Consider the following 21333-nt stretch of genomic DNA (forward strand, 5'->3'; position numbering starts at 1 on the left):
CCAGAGTGCACCCTCCTTCCCACCAGACACACGCACACACATCAAGTCCCACTGGCTGCCCATTGTTCACACAGACTTGTGCATTGCACCATTCAGGGCACAGACACATGCCCAGCCTATCCTCTCTCTCTCTCTCTCTCTCTCTCTCTCTCTCTCTCTCTCTCTCTCCCTCCTCCTCCTCCTCCTTCGTCTTCGTCCTCTCTCTCCGACTCCTTCACATTCTCTCCTCCTCCATCCAGCAGCATCCTCTGGCTCTCTCCTCCTCTCCACTGTCAGCAACAATGACCAGCACAGTATCAGGTAAAACGACTCGTTCCACACCAGCTCTTTGGTTCGTTGAAATTGTGCGGATATGTTTGTGTGTGTGGCGGGGATAGAGGAGGGGCTGTATTGTTTTAAGTCTATTTAATGCTGAGGGTTGAGAGGATCTCTGTGTATCTGTGTAATTGTCATGGCAACTGTGGTTTTCTTTTCTCATTGTACTGTGGTTCTGACATAGATAAGAGGCCCTCCCAGAGTCCCATATGGACACGTAAACGCAGTGAGATTCGACAGAGCAGGTTATTGACCATTCATTTGCAGTAATATGGAACCACTGCTGAGTTAATGCCCACTCGTTGACACAGATGTAAAACACAGATTCACACTGAACACACTGCCAATGACTTTATACAGCAAGTAAGGACGGACAAAATGGACAAAATTAATATTGGGATAATTATCACATAACATGCTATGTTAGTCAGTACTCAAAATCACATGGTAAAAAGTTAGTAACGGATGTTACAGTCATTTCATCAGATGCTTTACTGCTTTCATTTTACTCACTGTGTAATCTTATACAGACATGTTAAGTCCTTTGTGACCTTTGCTAACATAGCACTCAGGAGTGGAGATGTGTTTTGTCCCTGTGTACTCTCGCACTTCACACAGAATGTTCAGACAATTAATAACCAAACAAAATCTGTTTGCATTTTAATGCATAGTGTATTAAAAGCAGGATTTAGCACATTGTCTTGTATATCTGAGGCATATTTGACTACAAGGAAAGCAGCACCAACCAATTCAAATAACTTATCATTAATGTAAGCAAAGCAAAATCTTTTTCTCCTGTGATGGTCTAACCCTGAATCCAAAAAAGTTGTAAAACATAGAAAACAAAACAAAATTAAAACAGACTGCAATCATTTACAGACAAACTGTGTTCACGGAAAGTTTTAAGAGTTCCCAAGCCCATGTGGTAATGTCCTTTATATAATCATGCCTTCACAAAGTGACATTGAGTATTGTCTATGTTCTGTTTTCAGTTGATTATGTCAAAAAGGGTTAGCAAATTATCATATTCTGTTTATGTTTTACCCAGCATCCCAATTTTTCTGGAATCAAGGTTGTACAAATGAACGAGTGAATTCACAAGAAATGTGTGATGAATCTTTTTTTTAAGTCCCATCTTTATCTAGCCCGAGGACTCAGCCTGGCATGTATCATAGCAGTAAATAGCTAATTATACACGAAGACCAATGCCCCTGTCATTACAGAGCCAAGCAGCTGTGTAATCATTCGATTAATCGTACATGTATACCAGTCTGCAGGGACTGAAACAGATGTCAAAACAATAAAACCAAGATTCTGAGACTGCACTATGGTGCTAAGTGGTGCTTCAAGCTAAATGCTAATATGGCAATATGCTCACAATGACAATGCTAGCATACTGACATTAAGAGGGTTTCCAATGTTCACGATCTGAGTCTAGCATGTTAGCATGCTAACATTCGCTTCTCAGCACTACAGAGGTTGATGGGAGGGTGGAGCAGTCTGCATGAATTTGGTCAAAAAGTAAAGAACGGGCTAGTTTGAAGTCTTTACCAAATGGTGGCATAAGATGATGAGTCAGAGCATCACTGGATAATTGGAATGACATTGATAGTCTGACTCGATAGTCTCATATCAGTAATAGATCATGTCCCCCTTAAAAGATGCTAAATTTAAATCAGTCATAGATAAGATCATAAAGCGCAGAGCACTTTGGAGTAGACAAGGGCATTTCACACACAAAGGTAATTCAAAGAAAAGCAGCATAAAACATAGAAACACTAAGATCACTGTGCTCCACATGCTTTCTGTCTGTTCTACGTAAGGTCATTGGGGGGTCATGTCCAGCCAGAGGAGCCGGTTGAATACTCATTTCCATCATTTTCTCCATGCACTATCATTTGTCATCAGTTCATCTTCTTAATATTATTCTCCTTCATCTTCATCATCAAGATCCTTGCCAGTGTCAGTCTTTGTCCAGCCCAGTTCCTCATATTCGCCATATTGAAGTGTATATTTATCAAATATGTCTCTAAAATGCCAGCACAGCATTGTTTTTGTCAGAATTTAGTTTTTTCTTTTGTACCTAACTCATGAATAATGTATCAAACACTGCATGCTCTTTGGCTTTGTGAGTGAGTGTACGCCCTGTCTCACTTGTGTCTCCCTCTGAGAATTACTTCATGTGCCTCCCTGATGAACACACACAGCTGATGTCTAGCCTCCGCAGGAAAAGCACAGCAGGAAGAAAGCTGCTTGGAAGTAGAAATAAGAAGAGATGACAAGTCACATGTCATGTTATGCCGGCAGCTCACAGTAAGGAGTCTCAACGTGAATAATGAACACATTTGCCTTTCCTCCTCTGAAATGAGATTTGATTACAACAATAATACTATCTTCTGGTGCACAGGTCAGCCATTTTGAGGATTCAACAGAGTCACAGAGATGACTGTGCTGGTAAATGTACAGTGGAGCGTAGCTAACAATTACCTTACTCTACCTCAGACCAACAGTGATGAAATGATGTGTAGTGCTTCATGTATCCAAACACTCCTCTGAGCTGCCTGCTCAGTGGGACTGACTTTACAGAGGGCACTCACCATTAGCCATATATTCTATAGCTGTTATATTATATGCCCCCAAGAAGCACATTTGGGAGATAAATAAATGAATTATTTCATTTGACATGTTTGTTTCTCTGGTGCTTTCAGGGCTTGGCATGAGCAGGATTTAATCACGCAAACCAAACACGTCAGCTGAAGGGGCTGAAATTGCTGGCCCTTTGCCATCTGGCTGAGGTCTCCAGGCCTCAATAAATAAATAAATAAATAATTTGTATTTTTATTATTATTATTATTATTATTATTATTATTATTATTATTATTATTATTATTATTATTATCTCCCAAAGCTAGAATTAAACATCAGTCAAAGATAAGACAGTGGAGCACAGTGTTTTTTGGAGTAAAGATGGAACCCTGTGGACACTGGAGCTCCACAGGGTTCCGTGTTCAGCCCCTTCTGTTCACAATGTATGCCCATGACTGCAATCCCCAACATGGAGAGATGTTGTTGTGATGTTTGCGTATTACAAACTATGATGAAACTTCATATCGCAAAAAATTAACAATCTTGCCGAGAAGTACGTAGAGATCAACGTACTGCTCAGCATCAGCAAAACCAAGGAGGTGATTGCTGATTTTAGGAAAAAGGAGACTAAAACAGACTGTATCTACGTCAGTGGAGCTGAGGTGAATACTAAAAGATGATACCCACGCCAGCCATAGCCTGTTCACCCTGCTGCCATCTGGCAAATGATACAGAAGTATCCATTGCCACCAAGTTTTCCACCAAGTAGACTCGTTCACATATTCACTTGTTGTTGTTTTAGACATATATGACATTTAATCTGGATAAACAATTTGTTATTTTTCTCAAGAGAAATTATGTAACAGTTTTATAATTAACTTTACAAGATGCAGAGCAACAGTTAGGTGCAATCAAATCCAGTAATAACCCTCAGCCTCAAGCTCATAGAGTCCAGTGTGTATAATAATGTTCAGTATGATGTTGATGTATAATATGGACTATTTCTCAGCTCAGGTCATATAAACCCTCTTACTCTTCCCACCCCTGTTTGCTCATCTTCTTTTAATTGGCAATAAAAACTGAGAAGCCACTAAGTGGCTGTATCTTTGGCTTCATTTGGATTTTAATGGAGCAGATGGGCAATTACTGTATATGGCTTGTATACAATAACAATATAAAAAGTATTTACTAATGTGGTGTGGCTGCTTCACCCACTCTGTAGGCAGGAGAGCACAGGCTGCTGACTGCAGCAGATTCAAAATTATTTGATTTCGCTATGAAAAAGAAAGTCTTCTTCTGTGCTGTGTGGCTGGGTGAGACTGCATGAGGAAGCACGTGGTTGAAACGCTGTACTAATGCATCCATCCTGATGAACCTCTCAATAATAAATGACCTTGTGGTGAATGCACAAATCCCACTCTTCCTGTCATGTCAGTAAAACCTGAGGCATTAAACAAACGTCCCGTTTTAAGTCGGAAAAACCTTCACAAAGGCACATCATAACTTAACCTTTCTAAATTTGGCCTGCAACTGGAAAAGTTCTCAAGGTTTTCTCAACAAAAACATGACAGTAGAAAACATCCATTTTAGCAAGTCAGTTCATCTTTTATTCAGCCCTCAGGACTTGATTGTATAACTCAGTAAGACTCAGCACTTTGAATCAAACCAACCATACTTTGGTGCTTCTATCACACATTTACTGTGTTGTACATTATACAGTAAGTACATGTGAACAGCAGAGGGCATGTTTCAACATCAAATGTGGTCCAAATGACCTCAAATGCAGTCTGACACAACAGTCCTGCAGTAAATCCTCCCTTCATGAAGATTAATATGTTCACTTTTCCCTTTTGTTGATTGTATTGTCATTTTGGAGGCTGCAGTTTGTGCTGCTGTTTACTTATACTGACTTATACTGAGGGTAGACTGAATAATAGAAACATCTCTCATCATAACAATTTATACAGGTTTTTAGAAATGGCAGAAGCCCGTGTAGCATTGGCTCATGTTTGACCAATCACCATACACTTATGTTACACCAGACGATGAAGGTCACCTGAATATGATGGCGAATGATGAAGGTCACCTGACTTCCTGCACTTCCAAAACTCATAAAATGCAGACAGAGTTAAATGGCACACAAAAAGCTCAGTGTGGACGATGTTAAATGACACATGAAAAGCTTAAAATGCGTGACATGCAAAAGGTTCTTAAAAGGGGTGTGCTATTTAGAGGGCATCCCATGAGGTCACATTGGTCACTCAAGGATCCTCTTGTGGTGGGAGAGTACCTACTCTGAAGTAAGAGCTAAAAAAGTCCCTCAAATTGGCCTTCTAAGAACTACGATCACTCTGGGTTCTTGTGGTGCAGACATAATAAAAAAGGGGGAGGGATGGGGGGAACTAGGAACTAGGACAGACCATCAAACTGACACCCATTAAACCACTATATGGGAAGCTTTAGGTCCAAGAACCTATGAGTTGTTGATGTGGTGCAGAACTGTTAAGCTGTCTTTAAGTGTGGTAGAGTGTGAGATAAAGATAACAGTCATTTTATTCATTTTGTCATGGAGCTCATTTCCATTTAATGAAATTATGACACTCATTATTTATTGAGGACCAGCTGGAATCCTCCTCGTGGCCTGCAGGGTTGGACCCAGACCATATATTTAGAAACACTGACATATCATATTTTACTGCAGGTGTTTTGCATGTGGTCGACAGGTAGACTATTCGCCTACAGAACTTACATGGTGTCACCTTGGCAACATCCCCTTGGGCCTTGACTGTCTTTTATTTTAGGCTTATCAACACACATGAAACACATACTGCATCTTATCCACACATACACACACACACACACACACACACACACACACACACACAGGAAGAAGCCTGTGGGACTAGTTTGTTTTTGCAGCCAAGGTACAGAGAGAGACAAGGACAAATTACACAGCAGGGTCAGCCTAGGACAAGCATCTGTTTAAACTGGTCAGAAATACTTTATTCTCAAGCACCCTATAAGGTGCCTTTAAGGTGAATTTTTTTTGTTTTTTTATAAGCAAACACACATCAAAACTCAATGAGTCTCATGTGAGAACCAGTCATACAAACAGATTTGTTCTTACATGGAACATACAAGTGATTTAAGATCATTTGTGACATTTATTTATCATACAAATTCACAGATTTTCTCTTAAGTACTTGTTCAACGAGTCCTCGTATGAGTCCATAAGAAGAAGAACTCTTGACCGACTTGCGTGACTTCTCACGCTTTCAGCATGAAACGTCATGCAGCCTAAACCATGGTGCGAACTACGGTGGAGCCAGGGGGAGCTTGGCTCCACCGTTTACTAAAAAATCGAAGCCAATCGACTGTAAAGAGCAACCAGAGCCGGGGGCTTCTTCTACTGCAAATGCTAGCTTGACCAACACTGATGCTACACATGCTGCTAGGACTGCTGTCAGTACAATGCCCGGGATGACAACGCAGGACAAGCCAGCAGAAGGTGCTGAAGAATGGGTTAACGGCTCAACAGAGGAAGAGGGCGGTCATAATGCTGACCCCACCTGCCCCTCTCTCCCGCCTCATTGGACCAGCCAGCAGTGTAGAGAATGGAAGACCTGTAGCATGTGGCTGTAACACCCCCCCGCTCCCCTGAGAGCCATGTTATAGTTCACACACTGGCCTAAACCACAGCACAGCACTGCTCTGATGACGTGTTGTTGGCGGCTGTCATATCAACATTTGCTAATGTTTCAAGTCATGTAACACCATCACTGACACTGCTAGATTTGTTGTAGTTGAGGCTGCTTGGACACACAGTACCATTCATTCATTTATGCTTGCGTTTTGGTTCAAATACATTTAATGGTTGCTCAGTGCAAAAGCACAGTTCCTGAAAGGTAACTGTATTCCCTTTGAACAGTCTCAGTTAGAATTTGAATATGAACACAAAACAAACAGTTGGTGGCATATGCAGAAACCGGTTCTTCCTTTTTGGTTGGAGTAAACAGGTTGGAGCTGATGCCATCATTGCAGGCTTTGCCTCTAATGATGGTTTAATACGTCAAATATTTATGAAGCCTCTGCCCTGGAACCCACAGAAACAGGATGTACTTTAAATGAAATACTGCACTGAATTTCTCAAAGAGTCAGATAATTGCTGAGCGTGCTTTATGTTGTGTTAACGAGCTGTACAGCCTTCATCTGAAGGTGATAACAGATCACTGCCAGCTTTCACATTTCTGTTTGTTTGCCAGGTTTACTTTTCTTTTTTCATTACAATAAATGTAGATGCAGATGGCTGGCAAAAGAAAGGACAACATTTGTTAAAGTATCTTAGTAAGGTTCCTTGGTATCACCAGATTGACCTTTTAGGGGTCAAAATGAAGTGAACAGATGCCGTCATCAATTTTCAGCATTTTCACCAGAGGTGTTAGTCAGTGATTTCAGAGTACGTGGAGTGGGGGAAAATCCTTGTAATGATATTTCTGTGAAATAAACAGACACATATAGAGATAGTAGCTTTGCACTACACCCCAACAATCTTCCACAAGGGCACACAAAACACAGTAAAACTCCAAATGGCATCAAAATGCTTGATTTAAGTCGTAAAGACTTTAGTCATGAAAACTTTTTTGTAAAAACAAAAAACTATCGTCATACAAAAGTTGTGTCTTTTTTGCTCACAGTCATATTTCTTGCTGCCAACACTTTATGACAAATTCTTATTGTATTTCCTTCAGTCTGCTGGTTCCTGCCATTGTTATATCTGTCTTGCTGTATTAGTGTAAGCACAGATGGGTAAACAGGAGCAGACAGGTCACCGTGGAAAAAAAATACAAGCAGCTCAGCCTTTGTGATGAGTAACACTGCTTCAGTCCCAACAGCAGGAGAGCTGCCTCCTCATGAGTCTCATTATTGATTTTGGAGACACTGGGGCATGTGCATCCATATCCAGTGGGAATATTAGCTACTACAGAGAGCAAACTCACTCACTCCAGAAGCCAAACGCTCATCCAAAGACAGCAGCAAGCACCACACAAATACCCCAGAGGGCTGAGGGACCAGAAAGCGATTTTGAAGTTCATGTTAATAATTCAGAATCTTTCTAAAAATAACAGCCTTTCTGTAGTTTTAGTCACGCAATAAAAGCTTCCAGACATCAGAACTGATGGTTCCACTACTTTGTACTTTGGCTCAGTTACTTGGAAACCTCAAAAGGCAGGAGAAAGTAGCTGCTATAATTTAGACTATTTCAATACCCAGAAATAATGTGAGATGATGTTTGATGTATGAGCACCAGTCTGACTTCCTATTTTGAATAGAACAACTGAACAATATCACGTGCTTTGTTTACCTGTTTACATTCATAACCTGTTCATTCAGCATTGCACATATGTGTATGTAGTACATACACATATGTGCGGGTACATACATACTATGTACCCGCATGAATGCCATCCTCATAAAACATTTGCAAAGCTAATTTTTAAAAGATTATTGTGTATTTTAAATCTTGCACTGTTTATGTACATGTTTGTTAACTGCCACTCTTCTGCTTCTTTGCTGGCACATTGCTTTTGTCATGTATGGCCACCAACATCTGTTGATTAGTGGAATAGTGCAAAACTTTCAGCAGTGGTATTTAGTGAAGACAGGTGTTGGGTCTATGTGTCCCATATGTGATAACTGACCAATTTACACCTCAGGTACATGTTTATCTTTACAGTGACATTAGTGTTTGGACGTAATGTAATGTTTTAAAGTAAAATAAGTGTAAAACTTTGGCATATTAACATCAGTTGTTTATTTACTCAGCAGACACAGAGCCACATTAACCTAAACATAACATAGTTCTAGAGTTAGGGTTAGAGAGCGGAGTTGTTTTTGTGGCCACACAATGACTGTAACTCCAGTATCCTCTACACTCTCGACCAACTGAGAAGAATATCTCGCTCTTTACAGCAGTGACACTGAAACAAAACAGTATAGTTGTTGGCCATAAAACCAGAACAGTGAGCTGAAAAACACAAAAAAGCTCCAGAGAGCTGAGGGGAACTGCCAAGTTGGGTGATTCTGCTCTTTGTGGAACACGTTGGTGTTTGCAGTTGCTGTGACGTCAAAATAATGCAATGAAGAAGCTCTAAGCTTGGAAAGTTTTCACCATGTTTCATGCTTTCTGCTGTCTTACTTCCTGCTCACATTTCTTGTAAGTTGAAGGTAGGGAACAGGTTCATCAGGGTTTTTTGTTTGTTTTGTTTTGTTTTTGTGTGTGTGTGTGTGTGTGTGTGTGTGTGTGTGTGTGCGTGTCTGTGTCTGTGTCTGTGTCTGTGTCTGTGTCTGTGTTCCTGACCACAAGGCTGTGTTTTGCAGGATGTTTATGAAAGAGTCATTTCGTTTTGTTGTTGACGATGTGTTGATTGAAATGAATAGAGGTGTCAACCATGTTTTTATGGTGGGAAATGTCACAGCTTTATTGGTGTGATTATCATTGACTCAGTAGAGAGGAGCTGAGGGGAAATGACATATATACACATATACACATGGTGTAGTAAGGCTGAGCTACAGTGTAGAATAATAAATTATCTGGTATCAATACTAGAGACTAACACTGCTTAGGCTAGTAAGAAATTTCTACAAAACTGAAAGAGAAGTTGTAGTCTCCATAGAAGTGAAGTAGGGCTGATGAACATTGGATCTTTTCAATTCTTAAAAGGACAGCTCTATAAGCACAGTGTAAGGTATGCACCTATACCAAACAATTCATCTGTCACACCAGGGAGCATATCAGATGTTGAAAATTCATTTGACAAAATAGATGAGGAGGATTTCGAATTACTCACAGCACAGAGTCAAAAATTGGAGATACTGAAACAAAATGCCCAGAGCTGATTGAGTCAGATGACCAATGATAAACGCAGCAAGCAGGAGGTAATCCTACACTGCAAAGACAACACAGACATGAATTAGTGGAGCCAGACCCCCAAGCCCAGAACAGCTCATGCCACACCACAAAGACAACACAAACAGTACTGATGGCTGAATGTTTGAGACAGAAGGGAGGGAAGCACGATTTCAACATCGCTTCACTGACAAAGACCATGCAGATAAGATAGAGCCTTCGAATGGTTTAATGCATTTTATGGATGGAGAAGAGCATAGATGATGAATGATGATACATTAGAATGAGGGTCAAGGGATGAAGGGAAGGCAGGGTGTAGGGAAGGAGGGATGAAGGGATGAAGGGATGAGGAGTGAGGGGATGAAGGGGTGAGGGATTGAGGAATGAGTGGATGGAGGGATGAGGGTCGAGTAATGAAGGGATGAGGAGTGAGGGATGAAGGAGTGAGAAATGGAGGGATGAGGGTAGAGGGATGACGGAGTAGGGGAAGAGGGTGAGGGATGAGAGGATGAAGGGAGAGATCTGGGCTGTGGATGGATGATGGGATGTGACGATGCACCGGTGTGAGCTGCCGGTGTAGAGATGGAATGGAACCAGGGAGCTGAGGCTCGGGGTGGGGGAGCCGCCTCTTCAGATGTTCTGGGATCCTCAATAAAAGCCCCAAAGGAACTCAAGAGAAAAGCTTCAGGCGAGTTACTGTCCACTCAGATATGTTTGAAGAAGGACGGCGGTCTGATTGTGTGTGGCAAATGCACATCGCGGTGGTTTCACCTGTCGCTGGGAGACTGGACCTCGAGCAGATCGGACAGTAGTTTAGAGGCGAGGACAGGATGTTACTCTGGAGTTTCTGGTAGGCCATGGACTGACGACGCTGGAGTTGTCGGATGCTGAAGGCTTTCTTCAAACTATTTTTTTTTCATTGTTCATTTATCATTTGTTTATTCAACATAGCTAAGGATTTTAAATAATTCTTCCAACTCTCAGGGCCTTGACCGTCAGGAAGGAAGTAGTTAGTAGCTTACTTTACCCAGTATCACAGCTGGAGTATTGACCAGGCACCATGGGGCCAGTGACCAGAGGCCCTGATCTTCACTGTGTGTCAGTTTAGTTTGTGGTAGTTTTACCACATGCAAAGTGGTTTGGGAACATGCACCATTAAATCCCACATCAACTGATAAGGACCTCAAATTCATGGTTGTTGCCTAATCTTAGTTCTATTAATACTTTCCAGAGGGAAATATTTTACATTTGATCTCTTTTTATTATTTATCTGACAACTGTAGTTACCAGTCTCTTTACAAATAACAATTTCACAGTCCAGAACAGCTAGTAATATATGATCCATTGCTAAATAAACCAACACTTCATGGAGAATAGGAAAAGAAAAAAATCTCTTTGCATCTGCCAAATTGATATTCAGAACTGGTGCATCGACAGACAAGACAGTCATTCACAAGAGGGATGAGGTCATGACTGAAGCTCTTGATAAGGTGCAGTGGCAATATCATGGGTAGGAGTGTCTTTATGTATCTTCAATACAGGACTAATTTTCCATCATGTATTTCTACTTTTACATTACTGAAGTATTTGAGGGCAATTTGCCAACTGTGTATTATACAAGGAAGCTGATAGGCAGGTAAACAATGGCAAGCACAGCACCTAAACCTACATGCTGACAAGACAAACCTGTTCCTCTGGTTCCACTACAGTGCCTCACATGTGACAGGGGCCTTCATCATTTAGAATGTCACTTCCTCCTCTACAAATTATAGCCATTCTTTATCAAATGTATATATTGGCTTGGCCATTTTTTGATATTCCATACTGTTATGCCATCATTCCCGAGTCCCAGAACCACCGTAGACATAAAACATGGACACAGTCTCCATGATGTCTCCATAGCTTTCTGAAGAGCCATCATGAAGTTCAGAGACAGTGACAGTTGCATTCTTGGCAGTGTGTGACTCCACTAAACTCCTGGCTAATCCAAAAACAGTGCGTGGGTGGAAGTGAGGCAGACCGAATTAAGGATGGTTGTTGAAATCTTACCAACTAGCTGTCACTTAAAGTGGCCATGCCCATAATTATGCAAAACTTTAAGCCTGAATATAATTTAGATGAGTGAGTTAACTTACCTGCATACAGCTGTCATAAATAGGGAAATTAGCCACAGACACCAAAAGCATTTTTGTGGCACTCGGTAGGTAGAGCGGTCATCCACATATCAGAAGGTCATTGGTTTGATTCCTGGCCTCAGCAGTATACATGTTGAAGTATCCTTGGGCAAGATCCTGAACCCCAAATTTCTCCCAACGCTGTGCCGTCGGTGTGTGAGTGTGAATGAATAACACTGGTAATGAGCAGGTGGCCTAGCCACGTATGAATGTGTGTGTGAATGGGTGAATGCAGACTTGTGTTGTAAAAACACTTTGAGTGATCGTCAGACGAGAAAAGAACTACAGGAGTTCAGTCTATTTACCATTTGTAGCGGCCTGTAAACATGTTTATTTCAGCTGTAAAGTTGGCCATTTTAATATGGGGCTCTGTGGAGACTGATATGCTTTTGGAGCCAGCCTCAAGTTTGTTAGCTTTATTTTTCAGCTGCGGAGGTTGCTGCTTGATAACCACTAATAGGTTTATTTACAGTAGTAGATAAGCAAAACATGGAGTTTGGAATAACTTCAGAGTAGGCAGAACAAGTCTAAACAAACAAACAAACATAGTTTGATTTCCAAAGTCAAATATACAGACCGCACAGACTGATTTTTGTCAAGCTACTGGTAGCTGGTTAAAAACAAAGAGGCTAAAAGGTTCATTGTTGATGTGAATACTCAGGTTACCATTCAGGATTAATCTGTCATAGCTACTGATACCGAGTGCGATCAGCTCTGAGAATTCCTGCATAAACAGCGATGAATATCTTGTTGGATACAATGTAATGATGAGCACTGATAATTCTGCTTTCAGCTCAAGAGCAAGATATTCAAATGATGTAAATTCACCCAGGTTAACGTCATGACACGGAAACTGTGTTGCAAAAAATGTTTCTCCTTTCCAGTTTTGTGTAACTGACTGATAAAATCATAATGTGGAGGACAAGCTTCGTCTCCTTGTCGCTCCACACAGACCTGATCTTAACTTCCTCACATTAATACATGAAACAAACTGAAATGCCATATTTTCTTCATGTCTCTGTATTTTTTCATTGTTTGAGGTTTGACTGGTGCTCGTCATCTTTTGTGCTCTTCTCTTCTGCAGTACTAGAATGGTCTCCCCACTTTATTAAAATTAAAATGTTCAAATTTGCTTGATTACTTTGAAACTCATCTATAAAAAAAATGCAAACAGTATACATAAAACATAGTTCTGGTCAACAGTTTAACCAACATATTGTACTAAACCATTGGTAGCTGTTAACTTTCACAGGTGAAATGGACCTATCCTTGAGTCAGACACGCATTCCAAGGTGTCCTGATACAGAAATGAATGGACTTGAAAGGACACCCTCTCTGGTTTTGCCTCTGGCTTGTGTGTTATTTCATGTATACATATAATCACTTCAGTTAAAGGTGTTACAAGGATAAAAGAGGTTTCAGTTTCTACCCAAGAATTTCCAGGATCTTCATAATCCAGGACCTGTTTTCTCCATATATTCCGTAGGGACATGTGTTGGCACAACCAAATTTCCTGCAGAAGTGACCACATTCTTTTCTGTCCCAATAAGTTGGCTGGCTTTCAGATGTTTTCAGACATAACGTTGTTTCTTTGTCTCTCTGTCACAGCCTACACGGACAAAATCAAGGAGATGTCCATGCTGTCTCTGCTCTGCTCCTGCTTCTACACACAGCCACATCCCAACAGCCTCTATCAGTATGGAGGTCAGTCAGTCTGTCTGTCTGTCTGTCTGTCTGTCTGTCTGTCTGTCTGTCAGCCTGTCTATCATCTCAGATTAAGGTCTTCACTTCACCTCTTACAGGGTCTTATCTTCCCATCATGCCACAGACAGAGCTCATTGTGTCCATAGATTACATAAGAAGAAACAGTGTTATGTGCAGTACACCCTTGTGAAATAGACTGATTTATTGTCTCCTCTACTTCTGTCCAAATATGCTGGTGTCCTTTTAACCTGGTGTGAACTTCTGTTTCAGGTAGTATCAATTGATCATGAAAAGTCAAACTTCTGTTCAGACCCTTTTTCAGCGTCTGAACAGGATCTAATTTGCATCCCACATGAACAATGGACCACAGTCACGAAAGCGAGAAAATAGTACAGCATGGTAAAACAAAAACAATACATGACGCATATTTAAACGTGGTACAAAAATGAACAGCAGTTGTCACACATTAGCTGCTGCTTTTTGGTTTGCTTAGTTTAGCTCAGCTTGCTTATAAGTTGTAATAAAAAATGAAAAATTAAATTTTACAGAGAACATTTGTTAAAGCAGTCCATGAGTAAAGTCCCTTGAACTAGCTAATGCTAACATAGAGAAAAAAAACATGGCCTGTCAATTAGACCATGTCTAGAAAGTGTAGTAACAGAGCAAAAGACCATTCACTTTCTATAACTAACATACAGTGGTCTGTTTGTTCAGCTTTGCTTTCAGTTTTACAAGAATATGATGTGAATATTCATGTATAAAACTTACCCACATGACTACACACTTTTTCAGTCATAGATATTTTTCAATCTGCAAACAACTGTGTAACCAGATATATCTAACAGTGTGTGAGTAACAAAGCACTTTTATGTGCTTTCTTTGCTGTCTTTGCTCTACTGCACTTCGTACAGGGTGTGTGGCCTGTTGGCCATGTCATTACCACTCTTATCAATTAGATACTGTATCTTGCAAGTTCATTGGTTTTATGTGTACAGATTACTACCAACTATGTTCACAGCTCCTTACTGATAAAAGGCCTGCCCTTTCACCTCCTCCTGCTGTCATTTGTTTTAATCGTTTTTATGCCTTTATTCAACTCGTTTTTAAGTAATAATTTGATAACAATTTAATTATTGGTAACAATTTAAAGATAATTAGAAATTGAGAAAATGGGTTGAGAGAAAGATGGGGAATGGCATGTAGCAAAGGTCCTCAACACAGTCATGAAATGTATCTCCATCGCTCTGATACGATACAAGAAAGCAAGCAAGAGATAAAGAAAGAAAGACAAAACTTGTGCCTGACAGACAGCTTATTAACTTGTGTTTTGATTTTGGTGTATGTACTGGATTCTGGCTGTGTCAGACCTGGAGGTGAAGGGCTTGAACAAGCGATTGTCAGGCCAGTCGTTTGAGGTGATCCTGAAGGATCCCGATCAGTCTGGGGACAAAAGCCACCCTCAGCTACTGCCCTCGCCCCCAAGGAGGGAGATTTCCCTGGAGGAACTCCAGAAGAGGCTGGAGGCCGCTGAGGAGAGAAGGAAGGTAGGAAGATATGTCTTCACAGCATGGTCTCTTGATTGAATACCACCGATGATCTCTTTTTATTTTAGTTGACTTAAAGGTGATTTGAGGTTGACTTGGTGTTAAGGTGTTGGGGCTATAAGTCATTGGCTGAAGCTGTTCTTCTTCTCCACCAGCACGTTGTGGAGGGGGTGGGGCATGTTGTTCATGATGCTAACCAACTTGGATAGCATCCTCTTCTGTATCACTGCCTCCAGACAGTCTGGCTCAATTCCTCCTCCAATCAGCGTCTCTTGCACCCAGACTCCATCCCAAGCACATGACAGCAGAAAAGGTAGTGCTGGCCACCACAGACTGATAGACCATCTGCAGTATCCTGTTGGCAGACAGTGATGCCTCTAATCCTCTGCAGGAAGTAGAGCCAGCTCTGGCCCTCCCTGCAGAGGGTCCCTATGTTCCCAGCCCAGGTGAACCACCTTGACATCTTCCACCAGGATGGATACAGTTGTCAGAGGAGGCTTAGTCCGGCCGAAGTCCACAATCAGCGAGGTGTAAAAGTCAAGGGGACACAAATCAGATTTTAAAAAGTGAGGGGGATGAATAGAAATAAAAATACACAGAGTTCCCCAAACACTCAGCTACTTCTTTAACTGGTCTGTTGTACCATTATGTGGAGGCAAATAAACACATTTACCGAAATTCTAAAAAAAAAAACACACACCATACGATTAGTGCATCTAACTTCTTGTCAAAACATTTTCAACAATCACACTTGTAGGAATGTCTAGAAAGCTTTCATATGTTAAACCTAATGTGCTTTTCTTGCAGTAGCCATCAGAACATATTGCGTAGTAACCTTGACAATGTCTGTCACAGCCAAAACAGTTTTATTTTGAATACCAAAACTGAACAATGTGTTCTCCAAGTGCTCTGATTCTTTTAATTCCTTTGGTTGTTTTGGATATGGAGCAGCTGGAAGGTTGTGTTACTCTTTGCTATATTTTGACTGCATGCTCAGATTACAGAGGATGAAACCTCCCAAATGGTGTGTTAAGAAATAGCTTCAGTAATCACGTATTTCTCAATCCATAAGCCAGTTGTAAAGCAGCGCTGAGCTCATAGTGTGACTCATTTGAATGCTACAGTTCTGGAGAGAATGATGCTGAACAGGTTCACTGAAGGTGCAGTGGCTGGCAGGGCTACCTTACAATTCCAGACGCTGTAAAGTGCCAGCTAAGTTGTGTCTCTTAACCTCAAAAAGATAACCTCAAGATAAGTTTATAAAATCCCTCTAATCCTGCTCTAAAGGAGTGAATGCTAGCATGTTCTTCCATCCAACTCGTCATTCTAAGGTCTGCTCTGTCAGACTGATTATCGGGTGTCAACATGAAATTCATTCATTCATCTTCTTTACCCACGCATCCCATTTCGGGGTTGCTGGAGCCTATCCCAGCTAGCAATGGGCGAGAGGCAGGGTACACCCGCCTACGGACAATTTAGAGACCAATTAACCTAACGAGCATGTTTTTGGTCTGTGGGAGGAAGCCGGAGTGCCCGGATAGAACACACGCATGCACGGGAAGAACATGCAAACTTCACACAGAAAGGCCCTGCCCAACCCAGGGTTCAAACCAGCAACCTTCTTGCTGTGAGGCACGCGCACTACCTGCTGCGCCAACATGAAATCACGTTGGAGTAAATAAGACTTTTCACGATCCTCTACAAATGCAAGAAAAGGGGGTTAAAACAATGCACCACAAGCTGTTATGTCAAAATTATCTTGAAAATTAAAGGATTAATATGGTGTAATGACAGTTACGCTGCATAGAAACAGTGAATAGAATAGTGCATAGAAACAGTGCCAAGTGCAAACACTTGGCACTGACACTGACACGGAACAGTTTGTACTGTCAACAAGCTGAACAAGTAATACCTGTTTAATTTTCTCCAGTGCAGAAGGTAATAATTATTATTAATTAATCATTACTCATTAGAGCAGATAATTGCTGAGGGATCATATAAGGGAGTGTATTTCAAAACAGCCTGACCATTATTTTGTTCTACAGGGCACTAAATATTTGACCGTCAGAATACTCCCTGCCACCCAATTGCCACTGCCATAATCACTTTTGTCATTATGGTGACTCCACCCTTTTTGATTAACACCCCCCCCCCACACCCCCCACCCCCCAAATGTATGAACCCCCACCCTGCTGTAGTCCCAGGAGGCCCTGGTGCTAAAGCAGCTGGCGGAGAAGAGGGAACGTGTGCAAGAAGTTCTCCACAAAGCACGTGAGGAGAACAACATCTTTAGCAAGAAAACGGAGGAGAAGCTCATCCAAAAGATGGAGGTTAACAAGGAGAACCGGGAGGCCCACCTCAACGCTCTCAAACAGCGCTTGCACGAAAAAGCAAGTCTTCCCATTCTATGATCGTTTGTGAATTAATACTAATGTTTTTAATCAATTCAGGGACAGTACCATTCTATTTTCCAGCAAGCTCTGCTTCATTTTATACACTCACATGACCCACACAAACCAACATACTCTGACTGAGGTTATGAAATATGTGACAGTTGACAGATGGTTCTCACCCAAAATTTGGATTATGTGACACCAGTGCAAATTGAAATAATCCCTTTTTTAACCATATGAATTGTGTTCACATACATTTTCACACATATAATAGTAATAGAAATGAAGTCAGTTTTGATGGTATGGTACATTTAGATCAAGCATTGTAACTTAATGTTTAAGGTTGGGCAAGTAAAGCTACTTGCTTAAAGCTGTAATCCATAAAGGAAATTTTGGGATTGATAGAGAAAATTAGAGGAGAAAATTGATACCACTCACATGTCTGTACACTAAATATGAAGCGCCAGCAGCTGACTACCTTAGCTTAGCCTGAAGACTAGAGGCAGGGGAAATTTTTTTGGCTCTGTTCAGAGGAAATGAAATCCAGCTGCCAACTCCTCTAAAATGGGGAGATTTTAGAAATGCTATGATGATTTAATGAATGAGACATTAAGACGGTAATGAGAGAGTGGGAGTTTGTGAGAGTTGCGACACTCATGTTGCTCCCAATACTTCCAAAGCAATCCATGTTGTCAACCTGTCTGAATGGTGTCATGTGGGACAGACAGCAGCAGCGACTATATTTGCACCAATATAATGTTCACTGGTTATTGTGTTGTGTTGTCAATATAGCATTTTTTCTGAGGAGTGGTGCAGAGATGGCATTAACCAGTTTTCTGTGTTAATTTTGGATGGAAGGGAGATTGCTCCCATAATGTAGAATACATTCACAGTACATTTACATCTACATCTATTTTAATAAATCAAATCTAATTCAAATTACAAAAAATAACTAGAAAGTATAGTTTTGTTAGAACACATAGTTTAATTTTGCACTTTCAGAATAAATAACACGAAAGATGCGTGTTGTTTTTCCTGCCATAGACATCATTGTTACCAGACATCAGCATAGATTCTCAGTAACACAGAGCCAAAGACCTGAAAATGCTGTAAGATCACAACTATGGTTGTCACAGGAAGGTCAATAAAACAAAACTGAAGGGACAGTTTTACATGAAAAGCACCAAACGTTACATGAGCAGAACACCAGCAGAAGGAAAAGTTATGAAGCCTTTTTCACAGCAGACATTGACTGACATTAATAACACCTGTGCTTTTCCTACTATAACATTATTGATTGCTCTATTGTATATTCAAGTGTTCAACAGTGAACCAGCAAGAACAACACCAGGACCCTGAATCTGAAGCAGCTAAATGGAATCTAGCCATCATTCATTTAACCATTTATTCCTGTGCTATTCCCACTGTGACATGTTAATATGTCCTCTGTGGAAAACACTTACAGTATATGCCATCAAAATGCCTTAAAAATTAATATTTACATTAGTGAATACTGTTTGAAGTCATTATTAAATGAGCAAGGTTGGTGAATCACTCAGAAATGCTTCCACTTTAGACACATGAGTAGCTTCATTTCCATTCAGTTTTACACACACTAAATGATGCACGTATTCTTGCTGGTTGTAAACTGGAGTGAATGCCAGTTTAACTACAGTATGATAACAGAAAAGAAGTGGTGGGTGAGAGCAGGTACTTATGTTGTTGAGGTTATACACTGCAGACCACAAACTAGACATTTAATTAAATCACCAACACCTCAGGAATGCACAGCGTTAGACTTCTTACATCCAGAAGCTGAAAGCAAGAAAAACACATCTCTGAATACAAGCAGGATCATGAAGAGCAGAAAGACTTCCTGAAACACAAAGTTTCTGTGTTCTTGTATCATCTTCCTGAACAGCTCAGCGCTCAACTGTGTTTACAGTCTTTGGAGATAAAAAATGTTGTGCCTCTAAGTTTCATTTTCCACAGAAGCGCGACCCTCTGTCATTCTTATCACCTTTAAGTTTCATTTTGCATCATGTGTTTATTACTCAATTTTACAGGAAGTCCACGCTGCTGAAGTACGCAGGAACAAGGAGCGTCAGGCAGACCTCTCTGGCTGAAGATCTGTTCGACACACTGGCAGTGGATCATCATTTTAAAAATCTTCTGTGCGTCAAAGTTTTCCTGTTGTCAGTATTCACCAATATTATCCTACAGTGCACCTTTCAGGACCCAAACTATAAAATCAGCACCAAATAATGTTACTCATCTGTTTCATTTTTGTTAAACCACACACATTTGGAAGTCCAGAAACATATTCTGATAGCAGAGTCAAGTACAGCTGAAATAAAGTCCAATCCTGAGCCAAACAAGGTCTGTGTTGGGTTTACTTTGAGAGTAACAAGAGTTGCTGGCCAAAAACATTCTCTAAATATAAAACAGCTGATTTAGTTAGCAGTTTCTTTCCACGTTAGTTAACTTTGAGTTTGTCTTGACTCTTACCAGGGCTGACCTCTACACGCACCAAGCTGGTGAGGTAAAACATTAAATATCTGTTCTACTGTTTTCAACTGAGTTATGTAAAAAGGGATTAGCAAATGATAGCATTCTGTTTCATTCATGTTGGAATTGGGGTTGTAGCAAAAACTGGTAAAACAAGGCAATTAAAGTAAACTGATTTGTTTACAGGCGAAGAAGTTCATCAGATACTTTAACAGAATTCGTTTTACCAGCACCATCACTACATTTTGACTTGTCTTAAAGGAGCATTATACTAATGTCAAAAAAAATGATCACCTGACTGGGACTATTTGAGATGAGATGATATGATATGATATGAGATTCATGGACAGAACGTGCACAGTTTGGTCTGTGGATGGGGTTAAAGGAAAGTTCATGTTGTAACATACAGAAAAATGGTTCATCTTCTGTACAGTGGCCATTTTGGGACATTTACAGCCACGGTGTGTTCAGTTTCTGAAAAGCACGTGGCTCACAAAGGTGATCCACCTAAAGGCAGTGCTGAGCCGGATTCTCCTCTCCAAAGGAGCTGGTCCCGCTTCATATAGACCCCAGCTAAGGGCATGAGAAGTCCTCAGGGTAACTAAGTTGAATATTTCCAAGTTTATCAGCAGAGCAGAGCAAGTTTCACCATACCCAAGTTTGCAGTATGATTTGTGACGTCTCACTTCAACCCAGGATGTTTCAGTTTATCTGTGACAGCCCACAGTTAACCACATCCCAATGTTTTTGTGCTGATTTGCCTGTTAACAGCTATTGGATGATTTCAAGCTGATGTTCAGCATTCAACAGTTAGCATGTTACCATACTTCTATGCTTTCATCTCAGTTAGTATGCTAACATGCTTTTATATGGCATTTAATATTTCACATTAGTGTAATTATGTGCAGGCAGTATGCATGATATCATGCTAACATTTAGCATGATAATTAAGGATGATCAGTTATTGAGATTCAGTATCTGGAGACCATGATATAAGTTTTAGGGCATATGATTAATTTTGCTCTCAAACTTTCATTCAAACTCTTTTTTCAGTCTCATATTGAATAAATACAAAGTTAGATGTTGTTTGTCCTGCCTTTTAAACTTGCCATAGATTTGTCATTCTCACAATAGATGAGCAATGTTCTCAGTAACAGTAGCAGAGACGCACGACCAGAGAGTTAAAAAATGCAATGTCAGGT

General features: G+C 40.6%; 1 protein-coding gene across 2 annotated transcripts; it reads left to right on the plus strand.

Annotated features, from left to right (window-relative positions):
- The first annotated feature begins 2 nt into the window (after positions 1-2).
- On the plus strand, positions 3-20001 carry stmn3 (stathmin-like 3). Of its 2 annotated transcripts, none has more exons than XM_076750143.1 (5): positions 3-300; positions 13591-13686; positions 15052-15230; positions 17429-17620; positions 19690-20001. In XM_076750143.1, the coding sequence occupies exons 1-5, from the start codon at positions 108-110 to the stop codon at positions 19747-19749; spliced, it is 720 nt and encodes a 239-aa protein (XP_076606258.1). In that variant the 5' UTR covers positions 3-107; the 3' UTR covers positions 19750-20001. The 2 variants fall into 2 exon arrangements, with proteins under 2 accessions (XP_076606258.1, XP_076606249.1); XM_076750134.1 differs by having other exon boundaries at positions 68-300; positions 17429-17624; positions 19694-20001.
- Positions 20002-21333: the final 1332 nt, after the last annotated feature.

Source organism: Chaetodon auriga, chromosome 2, assembly GCF_051107435.1.
Source record: "Chaetodon auriga isolate fChaAug3 chromosome 2, fChaAug3.hap1, whole genome shotgun sequence".
In the NCBI taxonomy this organism is placed as follows: Eukaryota; Metazoa; Chordata; class Actinopteri; order Chaetodontiformes; family Chaetodontidae; genus Chaetodon; species Chaetodon auriga.

Coding starts and splice junctions, on each gene's coding strand:
- stmn3 (XM_076750143.1), top strand. CDS start 108: ATGCCCAGCCTATCCTCTCTCTCTCTCTCTCTCTCTCTCTCTCTCTCT. Junction 15,231..17,428: donor CCGCTGAGGAGAGAAGGAAG/GTAGGAAGATAT, acceptor ACCCTGCTGTAG/TCCCAGGAGGCCCTGGTGCT. Junction 17,621..19,689: donor AACAGCGCTTGCACGAAAAA/GCAAGTCTTCCC, acceptor TCAATTTTACAG/GAAGTCCACGCTGCTGAAGT.